This window comes from Silurus meridionalis, chromosome 12, assembly GCF_014805685.1.
Source record: "Silurus meridionalis isolate SWU-2019-XX chromosome 12, ASM1480568v1, whole genome shotgun sequence".
NCBI classification, from domain to species: domain Eukaryota; kingdom Metazoa; phylum Chordata; class Actinopteri; order Siluriformes; family Siluridae; genus Silurus; species Silurus meridionalis.
This window is the reverse complement of record NC_060895.1, coordinates 25,973,518-25,986,017: the sequence shown is the minus strand read 5'-3', so window position 1 is coordinate 25,986,017 and position 12,500 is coordinate 25,973,518. Positions and strand designations below refer to the sequence as shown.

General features: G+C 43.8%; 1 protein-coding gene across 1 annotated transcript in view; it reads right to left on the bottom strand.

The window, feature by feature from the left end:
* The window catches only part of grin3ba (glutamate receptor, ionotropic, N-methyl-D-aspartate 3Ba), a 63,809-nt gene that overhangs the window by 6,440 nt on the left and 44,869 nt on the right, over nt 1-12,500 (bottom strand). Inside the window, exons 3-6 of the mRNA XM_046863405.1 lie at nt 7,545-8,637; nt 7,054-7,199; nt 5,694-5,809; nt 702-853 (exon numbers count right to left, since the gene is read on the bottom strand). Coding sequence (XP_046719361.1) covers nt 702-853; nt 5,694-5,809; nt 7,054-7,199; nt 7,545-8,637 — 1,507 coding nt within the window. The remainder of the gene's footprint in view (nt 1-701; nt 854-5,693; nt 5,810-7,053; nt 7,200-7,544; nt 8,638-12,500) is intronic.

Sequence of the window (12,500 nt, the reverse complement as noted above, 5' to 3'; positions counted from 1 at the left end):
ATTAAGAGTTGCTTCACGTTTTTGCTATTGGAACTGTTTGCTCTCATACCACAGCATCATTCCCCAAGTGTGTTCCACCTGCCTGAAGAACCATAGTGAGGAGTAGAACACACCAGGGTTCTGCTTCAGCATTACATAAACATGATCCAGTTTGTAAGTGAGAACTGTCGTGATGTCACACCTCCAAGGACCACCGTGCAGATTTCTCTCCAGCCTGTACTTCCTCATGCATTTAAATCAAGGACATACTCAGGCTGCTGCAGTGGCTAGACTCGGTCTCTCTCACACACACACACACACACACACACACACACACACACACACACACACACACACACAGAGATACACACACACAACACACACACACACACACACACACACACACACATCGTCCGGGAATAAAAGTATGCCCAGAGATGTGCAGGACAGAATAATGAACTTTACAAAGGACAAACTCACACTCTGGGGGTGAATCTCACACACACACACACACACACACACACACACACACACACACACACACACACACACACACACACACACACACACTTCCTGATTATAACCCAATCTGGAGCCAGAGTCACCCAGCATGGTAATGAATCATCTCGTAAACACTAATAACAATCTGGAACATTACGCTTCTCAGGGATTGAGGATGAACTTGTGATCTGATTGGTGGTGAGACATGGCGAAGTCGTTACCTTGGTGAGGGCAAAACTCTGTTTTCCACAGGGAGCGAGACGATACCATTTATCATGCAACAGATCCATAAATCCGTCCGACTTATAACTGTTCAGGATCTTCGAAAAGTTTTGGGTCAACTGGGAATGCTGAGGAAATCCAATACCATAACCTGAGAGAGACAGGAGAGAGAGAAAGAGAGACAGGAGAGACACAGCAGAGAGAGACAGGTGAGAGAGGTAGACAGGAGAAAGACAAGAGAGAGACAGGAGAGAGAGACGTTTAACTGTTACAAAACTTTATTTACATAAGTCACATATCAGAAAAATTCAGGGTGACTTAATAAATTAACAAAAAAATAAATAAATAGGTGTTAAAATGGTTTTATAATTGAGTAAAATGAGTGATCAGTTCAGTTCTCCTTCTACAACAGAGCACAGAGCATTCTCCAAAAATACACACATTTAAACACTCCCACATCATTCATACTTCTGTACAAATTACAATCTATTAAAACTTTTGATTTGATCAGCCTTTTTAACATTCATGTGTCCTCACAGTCAGTGTTCTGTGTGATCTGGTTTTTCGGCTCAGGTATATCTCCATCTTCACCTGACTGAGGAGAAAATTATCCAGTTTGAACCTGAACCTGTGTTTCCTAACGTACTTAAAACCAAAAATAAAACACTGAACAGTAAAATCAACATAAAAAGACCTTAAAATGCTCCGTAAAAACACAAACAGTGACTGCAACCTGGAGCAGTGAATAAAAACATGAAAACTGTTTCCCTCTGTGAACAAAAAGGACAGTCAGGTGTAACATCAGGGTTTAGAACAGAAATAAAAGAGTTCACAGAGATAATACCATGTAAAATTCTCCACTGGAGGTCAGCAGCTCTTTTTGGTAACGGTGGTTTGTACAGTGTCTCCACTCTGGTTCAAAATCAGCATTAAAACCCTGAACAAATCCACCCTCCCACTTAGCATTTTCCTATTCAGAACCTTAACACACACTCTGTAGAGCAGCTTCCCCGACACTGACCCAAAGTCCATCTCCCCTTCAGCCCGGCACTCCAGGAGGGGGCACTCACACCTGTCGAGGTCAGGAGCGATGCTCAGCTGTGGAAAGGGTTCATCCTCTGCAGGACCAGCCTCTGTGTGTTGATAGTCCATCAGCTGAACACGCTCCTCTGATGTTAGTGCGGATATCCAGCGGTGTAGCAGCTGATTGACAACACACAGGGACCTCAGTCCCATACGTGCTGCCAGGTCCTCTGCCCTCGACAAGTCTGACCCCATGATGTTCACAAGCTCCTGGAGCGTCACGATGCCCAAGGAGACTAAAGTTCTGGTCAGTGCAGGAACGGTCACACTGGAGATATCCAGTTGCCTGCCGTACACCAGAGGCTTCTCCAGCAACCAGTGTGGTGTTTGACAGCCTTTGTTCTGTTTTTTAAAAACGTTCCAGATATTAAAAAGTCCACAGTAAAACATTGGTAATCCACAAATGTCCAGCATTTTTGTGTCCAGCAAGGCTCTGTCCAGCCCCAGTCCTTCAACTGCACATAATAATCCACTGGCTGCTGCTCTCCAGACTAAGTCTCTGGGCCCAGTGAGGAGTCTCTGAATGAATGCTGCAGCTCTGCTGGACAGCTGGACCAGCCCGTGCCCTCCTCTTTTGGCAGATGGAGAACACTCTGAGGAATCCAGTGTAGATTGATCCAGAAGAAATCCACCAGCAGGGCCTGGATGTTGTGTAAGTTAATTAGCTATTTGATGGAGAAGATCATTAGCATTAGAGGAGCGCATCCAGAGTCTAGAGAGAAGTAGTGAGTGCGAGAGCAGTCCAGGTTCTGCAGGGGAAAGTCTGTATGCCCTAGGTGGAGTTAGCATTTCCCTGACTCCGGCATGAGAGCCCTCGCAATGGGGCGAGAGGGTGACAACTCGGTGGCATACTCGCAAAGCCAAAGCTACCACTAAGGCTCACCCACAGGAGCACAATTCCTCTCCACTTCACGTGTCCAAAAGGTTTGCTCCTCTCAGTGGAGCACCTGCTGAGAAACCTGAAAGAGCTCTGGTTATAGGAGGTTATAGGAGTGAGATTAGCGAGACCTTTAGGGGCAACAGCAGCACAGTTCATGTGTATACCGGGAGCCAGGGTGCCAGACATGGCAGGTCAGCTTAGGTTTTTAGAAAAACACAGGTTCTCTAAGATAGTTTTTTACATAGGAGCTAATGATATACGCCTTTGACAGTCAGAGGTTACTAAGAATAATATTATAGAGGTGTGTAAATTAGCGAAGGCAATGTCTGATGCAGTAACATGCTCTGACCCCATCCCAATGCGACGTGGCGATGTAGCCTACAGCAGGTTATGGTCGCTGAACTGCCGGATGTCCGAGTGGTGCTCCAAAAACAATGTGGGCTTCATAAATAATTGGAGCAATTTTGAGGGCAAGGCTGGCCTGTTAGGTCAGGCCGGTATCCATCCCACCCGGGAAGGTGCTGCGCTTATTTCTTGTAGTATAGGTCATAGTCTCAGAACAGCACTAGTTAACAAGTGACTGTCTAGAGCCAAGGCCAGGGAGCAGACAGACAGGCTAAACCGACCGTCTGCTAGCTGCACAGAGTCGTCACTCAGGATCCACCATATTGAGACTGTGTCTGTCCCCCGAGCGAAACCAAAATACAGGAATTTTCAGAAAGTCTGTTTTAGTAACATTAAATTAAATAGGACTGAACGCACAGCCAGCACCTCTGATCTAAAAATAGGATTGTTGAATATTAGATCTCTCACGTCAAAAGCGCTGATTGTAAACAAAATTATTACCGACCAAGAGTTCAATATAATGTGTTTGACAGAAACCGAATGAATATGTAGCATTAAATGAGGCGAGTCCTCCTGGGTATAGTTACATACACCAACCCTGTCTAAATGGCAGAGGAGGCGGAGTCACCGCTATTTATAATAATAATCTAAATGTCACTCAAAAGACTAAACACAAATGTAAAACATTTTTAAAAAGTTCTTTACACCAACATAAAATATTCAGTGTCCGACAGCAGGTCCAGTCAGTCAATTCCACTAATTATTATTTATAGACCCCCAGGGGCCCGACTCTATAATCTCATAGAATTTGCAGATTTCATCACAAATTTAGCTCCTTCTTTACACAAAGCATTAATTATTGGTGACTTTAATATTCATTTTGATAATCAGGAAGACTCCTTAAAAGCAGCAGTTGTATCCATTTTCTTGTACTTGTGTAAAGTTCTACATTTCCTTTAAACTATTTTTTTATTAATATTAGTGCACTTTTAAATATAACAGAAGTAAACATTGGCATTAGCGGGGGTTTTGGAGGTGTAAAGGTGTGGAGATATGAAGCTGTAGATGTGTGCAGGTGTAAAGGTTATAAGGATGTGGCAGTGTAAAGGTGTGAAGGTGTAGAGGGTTTGAAAGTGTGGAGGGTTTGGAAGTGTGGGAGTCTTGGGGGAATGGAGGTGTGGATGGGTAAAGGTTTTGGAGGAGTGGAGGTTTTTTAGCGGTGTGAGAGTGTAAACATCTGTAAGTGTGGAGAAGTTCTCACTTTTCTCACTCTCAGCCCATCATGTATATGAGATGGGAGGATATCTCTAACCCCTTAAGTGTGTTCAACATCTCACTGTTTCATCAGATGAATCTGATCTGTGGAGATGATCATCTCATCATAATCCCTTTAATAAAACTATTGAAGAATCGCAAACCTGAGTTCTGTTCACACCTGAAGAATGAGAAAGTTAAACTGACCTCCAGCTGTAATACCATCAAACCTGAACATCAAGCCTGAAAACCTCACAAACACTCTGACTGTGTGTGTGTGTGTGTGTGAGTGTGTGTGTGTGTGTGTGTGTGTGTGTGTGTGTGTGTGAGACAGCTCGTCTATCATCCTTAATACTGCTCTGACATCCATGTGTTCTATTTCCTCTTGCTGAGAAAATACACACACACACACACACACACACACACACACACACACACACACACACACACACACACAACAAAAAAAACACCCCCTGCATCCTCATTCTTTCTCCTGTAAAAATGAAAACCTTTTAACACACACACACACACACACACACACACACACACACACACACACACACACACACGCACACACACACAGAGATAAAAAAGGTGTGGCCTGAGTCATAAATATCCCTATAAAGAGGTTAGTTTGTGTTTCTCTGTAATTATTTGTGTGTGTGTGTGTGTGTGTGTGTGTGTGTGTGTGTGTGTGTGTTAAAGGTTTTCATTTTTACAGGAGGAAGAGTCAGGAGACAGCACACACACACACACACACACACACACACACACACACACACACACACACAAAACCACTTCCTAATTAACAAAAAGGTGTAATTGGTAAATAATCCCCGGTCACTGTTATAATGAGCTCCACTCTTCTGGGAAGATGGTCTACTAGATGTTGTGGAGGTTCATGCAGCTACAAGGCTGTTAGTAAAGTCAGGTCCTGATGTTGACGAGGTGTGGAGGCCTGGGATATGACATCGTCTTCATTTATCAGTACATCTCCACACGATCTCCACACAGTGATTATGGATTTCCCAGTGAGGACACAGACACAGTTGATTAGTCTGTCCTTCAACGTTTTGAGTCGTGGTGTTCACACTTCAAACCCCTCTGAAAGTAGGTGAGTTATTAACACACAGAGACACTAGAAAATAGTGATCAAATCACCCAGAACTTCACCCAGAGTTTCACCCAGGTCTTCACTCAGGACTTCACCTGGACCTTTACCCAAAGCTTCACCCAGAACTTCACCCAGAGTTTCACCCAGGTCTTCACTCAGGACTTCACCAAGGAATTCAACCTGGACTTTACCCAGAACAGGTGTGTGTGTATTCATGTGTATTCATGTGTATTTGTGTGTGTGTGTGTGTGTGTGTGTGTGTGTGTGTGTGTGTGTGTGTGTGTGTGTGTGTGTGTGTTCTTTAAATGTGTGTACCTTCGATAGCGAACGCTTTGTCCAGTGTCAGCAGTTTACACTCGGCATCATTAGAGACTTCATAATCGAGTAGAGCTTTATCCATGATGAACGCGTCGAGCTGAGGAGGATCTGTCCTTCAGAACACATCACATACACCACACACACACACACACACACACACACACACACACACACACACACACACACACCTTCTGAACCTCCACAATCCAGCACATCTCTCAGCTCATTACAGGAAGGTGGTGATTAGTTCTCATAACCAGTGGCTCGTTAGTTTCTCATTGGTTATGGTTTCTATAGCGACGGCTCGTTAACAGGGACGTGTATAGATTAAGGAGATGTGTTCATAAAAGGTGTAGGGACGGAGTCTCCAGCGTCAGTGTTTGTAACGCTGTAGTGTGAAAACTGTAAGAGAGACTGAAGAGAACAGGTGTTTACAGCTGCTGTAACATAAGTGCCAACTTATTACCTCCAGTGTAAATATAAAAGGATAAAAAGTGCAAAGTATTATTTTGGTATAAATAAGTGTTTTTTGCAACTAGTTAAATTATATATATATATACAGAGAGAGAGAGCGAGAGAGAGAGAGAGAGAGAGAGAGAGGGAGCAGGAGAGAGAGAGAGAGAAGAGAGAGAGAGAGAGAGAGAGCAGGAGAGAGAGAGAGAGAGAGAGAGAGAGAGAGAGAGAGAGAGAGAGAGAGAGAGAGAGAGAGAGAGAGAGAGAGAGAGAGAGAGAGAGAGAGAGAGAGGAGCAGGAGTAAGTAAGATGGATAGAAAGAGAGAGAGAGAGAGAGAGAGAGAGAGAGAGGCAGGAGGTGAGAGAGAGAGAGAGAGAGAGACAGAGAGAGAGAGAGAGAGAGAGAGGAGAGAGAGAGAGAGAGAGAGAGAGAGAGAGAGAGAGCAGGAGAGTGAGAGAGAGAGAGAGAGAGAGAGAGAGAGAGAGAGAGAGAGAGAGAGAGAGAGAGAGAGAGAGAGAGAGAGAGAGAGAGAGAGAGAGAGAGAGAGAGAGAGAGAGAGAGAGAGAGAGAGAGAGAGAGAGGAGAGAGAGAGAGGAGAGAGAGAGAGAGGAGCCAGAGGAAGTAAGATGGATAGAAAGAGAGAGAGAGAGAGAGAGAGAGAGAGGAGAGAGAGAGAGAGAGAGAGAGAGAGAGGGCAGAAGAGGGGAGAACCAATCAGAACACATTGTACTGCTCTCAGCCAATCAGAGAGCACTGTACCTCTGTATTACTGCTATACATGTCCCTGTGAACAAGCCGTTACTATGGAAATGATAAGGAACACTCAGCATTACAGTAGTGAATGTGTTCACTACTGTAATGGTGAACAGTTGAATGCACGAGGAAGTGGAGTGTGAGCGTTACTTGAGTGTAGCGACCCCCTGTGGTGTGGAGGGCTGGTTATAGTGCCGCATGTACTCGTGCACTTCAGGAAAACTCTTCTTCATGTAATCTTCAGCGCTGCTCTCATGGACCGTCCCGAAGCGGAACCCCAGAGACGGGTGCTGGAGCTAAAACACAACACAACACAGTCACACTATCGCACATTCACACAATCATACAACCGTGCAATTACACAATCACACAGTCAAACAATTATATAATCACACAATCGCACAATCACACAATTATATAATTACATAATTATATAATCATGCTATCATGTAATGACAAAATTACACAATCGCACAATCGCACAATTACACAATTACAATAACACAATCACACAATTGCACAATCACTTAATGCACAGTCACACAAATACACAACTACACAATCATACTATTACATAATCACATTTGCACAATTACATAATTGCATTTTTCAGTGCGCTTTCAGAGAGTTCAGTGTCTCACCCTGGCGTCGTGAATTCCTGACACCTCCTCGAACATTTTCTCTCCCACCATCACAGCTGCTAAGTTCGCTGTGTAGCTGGAGAGCACCAGCAGGCAGAAAATGGCCCAGAGGTTCATGAGGAATCGCCCAGTCCAGCCTTTCGGCGTCTTGCTTGCGACGGTTCGTCCGAACAGCACGGCGTAACACAGGTTGAGTGCAGAGGAATAGGAAAAAACTCGAACCCGGTTCTGTCCGTGCGGCGTCATTCCAAACGGACTCTTCCACTCATACAGTGTGAGGAAAAGAGCGGTGACGTGGAGCGTGATGAAGATCCCCACCCACATGGACCAGTGGAACGGCCACATGAAGGCTCCGATGGGTGCAGCCGTGTCTTTGCTGCGCACCATGATGGCCAGGCTGGTGGAGAAGAACGGGCTGGTGAAGTCTATCACTTTACTCCGTGCTGAATTGATGCTGAAGCTCGTGATGGCCATGTCGGCTGCTCCACTCAGCAAGTCTCCCACCAGTCCTGTCCACTGGCCATTTTTCCATGCTCCATACTTTCCATCTCCAACGATGTACAGCTCAAAATCAAATCGCATATCCTCAGCAAGCTTCTCCAGAAGATCAATGCAGTATCCATAGCAGCATTTGATCATCTCAGACGGTAACGATGTGCTGTTTCTCAGCTCCAGATCTTGGAAAAGATGATTCAGAATATCTGAGTTGTTTGTTTGAGGGTCCAGACAAAGCTGTCCAGACAGACATCGACCATCTTCATCAGCTTTGTCGGTAAAAACAAATGGATGCTCCACCAAAGTCACAACACGGAGTCTGTTCCCAGAAAGAGGAAGTCTGTAATGCCAACGTCCTCCTGGTTGAATGAGCAAATCCTGATTCATCTCAGGTTGCATTAAATCTGGCCAAATGCTCTTTTTATCCATCTCCAAGTGTCCAGAATGCCATTCAGCCACCGTGGTCCAGCTGGGCTGACCTAGAGCATCCCTCTGAAGGTTCCATATGTGGAATTTATGGGTGGTGGAAACTGTTGAGATGGAGGGATGCACACTGACACGGCCGGTCAGACCCTCAAAGGACGCGTTAGAGAGATATCTGGTGGACACAAATAAGAATGAAAGAAAAAGTCAGGTAGAGGACAGAGATGAAACACGAGGAGATAAGCCCTAGGGAGCAAGTGATGGATCCTCATTCGATCTGTTAGTGACACACCGGAGAACCCTGAGCTACAGAAAGATTAGAAGGACAATACCTCAGAACAGGACTGACAGAGTGACCCAGTTCCTGCTCTGAATAAGTGCACGTGAAACAACATTACATTCCTGAATGCCTTCGACACAATCCTCTGATGAACTCTGCATTTTAGCTCTGTATCAAAATCTTTATTATCTCCCTCTGCCCAGTAACTCAGTAACTCTACAGCTGCTTTACAGTAACTCTGTAGTCTTCTTTTCTATTGTAACTCTACTATCTCCATCTCTACAGTAACTCTATTGTCTGTCTCTACAGTGACTATAAAGAAACTCTAAAGTTATTCTACATTCTCTGTCTTTATGTTATATATGTTATCTCTACAGTGACTCTAATCTACATCTCTACAGTAACTCTATAGTCTTCCCCTCTACAGTTATTCTTATGTCTGCTGCTCTACAGTAACTCTACAGTAACTTTATAGTCTGTTACTCTGTGCTTTCTGAGGTAGAAAAGTAATGATTACCTAAAGATGTTAACTCTTAACAGGCGTGTCTGTCATTCTGTCTGCAATATCCACTACCACTTTCACACTCACACACACACATGCACACACACACACACACACGCATACGCACACACACACACACACACACGTGCACACGCACACACGCATACACACGCACACGCACACACGCACACACGCATACACACACGCACACACACACACACACACACACACACACACACCCTCTGGCATCTCGTTATACTTGGTGATTGGTTCTCACTTATATAAATCAGCAGGGGATTCAGGTTAATCTTACGGGTGATGAACACAAATACTACACCAACATGCTCCTAGAATCCTCCATTAGAAAGGAAATAAGAGAAGAAAATGGATCTCGGAATGTCATGGAGTGTTAATGTCACCTTAACAGCAGAAAAGAAGAAAGGAAGGTGGTCCCCTCCAGCAGAAATCCCCCATCAGCCCTGAGATTACCCAGCATCCTCAGCTGAGTTACGGATAAAAGCCCATCACTGGCTGGGTTTCTGAGTGTCATGTAATCTGCAGAGGACCATCGGGGTATAATACCATTTTCTCAACTTCAAGCAAATGTGTTATGACACGGTAAAGAAGTGACCAATTCAAACCAATTTCCTGAAACGATTCCGCGGACCGACCTACAGCATGTAGGGTTTAAACTGTGCTATTATAATGTTTTAATGCTGATACACTCTACGGACAAAAGTATTGGCACACCTGACTTTTTAAGTAGTATGTGATTCGTCTCCAAACTGTTGTACAGGACGTCTTTGGATGCCGTAGCCTACAACTGTTCCTTCACTTAAACTATGAGACCCAACCCTGTTCCAGCATGACGATGCCCCTGTGCACAAAACCAGCTCCATGAAGATCTGCTTTCCATGGAGGTGGAGATGTGGAAGATCACCTGCTATAGAGCTCCATCCCTATAGAACACCTTTGTTATTGAATAAATCTCCACAAATCTCCACAACACCTAGAGGAACATTATTATAAGAGGTAATTTTGGTGTAGTGATGTAGTGTTCATGTAGTAATGTAGATCATCATCAGGTGTGTTTATTAATGCTAAAAGCATCTTTTGAGGGAAATGTGTTTGAAAAGCTGCTTCAGTTTCACCTTCTGACCCGGATTTATCTGTAATGAGTGCCGGGTTCCGTGTGCAGCCGAGGAGAGCGAAGGATACCGAGGATGATGAGTAATTTATGGATGGAAAAATGAACACTCGAGGCTAAAAGAGGTCACACACACACACACACACACACACACACACACACACACACACACACACACACACACACACACACCTCTATAATCTTCGAGTGAAATGAAATGAGTTTGGGAAATGAATGTGGACGCCTGACTATCCGGAGTTCCTCTCCTCAGCTGGAAATTTATCCGTGACGAGCGCCGGGAGAAACACCGCCACGCTGCAAGGACAAAAATCATCTCGCAAAGTCATGAAGAATTTCACTTTGCCATCCATCAACACCGTCTGTGTCTTTTTACACACACACAAAACCCCGCTCACTGCTGTCAGGTTCGAGTGTGAAGAAAGCAGTACGTAATATTTCAGGAAAATGAAAGAAACCTGACTGAGACATAAATCCTGTTTAACTTCCTGACGTGACAAACATCTCGAGGAGAACAGCAAATCTCATGGTGTGAAGAACAGACCCATCCATCAGCTCCTAATTTTATTACACTTTATAATCCATCAGGATCGATCCTGTTATGCTGAAGATTATTATTTAAACTGTAATTAATTATATACACTGATATATGATGATTTCTATAAGTTTCATTTGGAAAATTCCAAAATTAATATATAAAATTATTGTTATGTTGAGTTACGCCTGTGAGTCGAATTTATATTTTAAATATTTATTAATCACTGATTGAGATGGTTTGGACATGTGCAGAGGAGGGACATGGGGTATATCAGTAGGAGAATGCTGAGGATGGAGACACCAGGAAGGAGGAAAAGAGGAAGAACAAGGAGGAGGTTTATGGATGTGGTGAGGGAAGACATGCAGGTAGTTGGTGTGAAAGAGACAGATGTAGAGGACAGGGGGGTATGGAGACGGATGATCTGTTGTGCTGAAAAAAGAAGAAGATTTATTGATCACTGATATTAATACACCTCAGGGTTTTTTAATTTCATCATAATTCTACAGATTGCTGAATAAACTGGAGAGAATCAGATACGAATCAGAAAATAAATGATGAAGTATGAAACAGTTGAAGTTCTGCATCTGAATCCAGGCTAAAAAAACGTGTTTCTTTTTCCCCACAGGACATCAGGCTTTTGAACCCCCACATTCAGTGCGTCTCCCCGCATCGCTGCAGGAACAAATTACACAGTGATCCTGAGAGGCGTCAACTACCCCATCCAACACACACACATATGACCTTCACAGCCCTTCACAAACAGGTACAACGTCATGGACTCAGGATGTTCTGCAGGACTTCCATGTTTGTATTGCACACCACATTATACCTGCACACACACTCCTGTGTCTTACATTTGCACTGTTATAATTTAAATAACATAAATCCATTTGTAATTTAAGTCCAGTCTGTATTTCCTTCACAAATCAGTGGAAGGTTACAGGAACAGGAAATGTTTATTTGTATTGAGCTTTTAATAATGAACCTCGTCTCAGAGCAGCTTTACACACTTTAATGTGGAGATCAAAATGAAGATGTTCTTTATAAGTGTAAGTTTGTCTCTGATGAACAAGTCGGTGGAGACTGTGGTGAAGGAAAAACTCCCTGAGATGCAGAAGGAAGAAACCTTGAGAGGAACTAGACTCAAGAGGGAACCTCATCCTCATCTGGGTGCCACCAAATGTCCATTTATTACAGATAAATGATGTTGAGGAGCAGTGATGGAGATCGGAGCAAACTGTAGTCCTGAGTCAGTGTAGCAGACTGTAGATATTAACTACAGTCCAAATCCTCAAAGCTCCTGTTCTTACTCCAGAATTTCATGGATCATGGATCCACTTCCGTTTATACCACTGTTCTGTGATATGGATTCTTTAGCATTTTTTGTCCAGCTTTATGAATTTCTATTAATGGAAGAAAATCCTGATGATTCCACATACAGAGGGAGTGAATGAATGAAGGATGAAAGGAATGAAAACGTTTGTTAAAGTGAGCTGAAATAAGTAGAACATACAGTACAGACCAAAAGTTTGGACACACCTTCTCATTCCAAG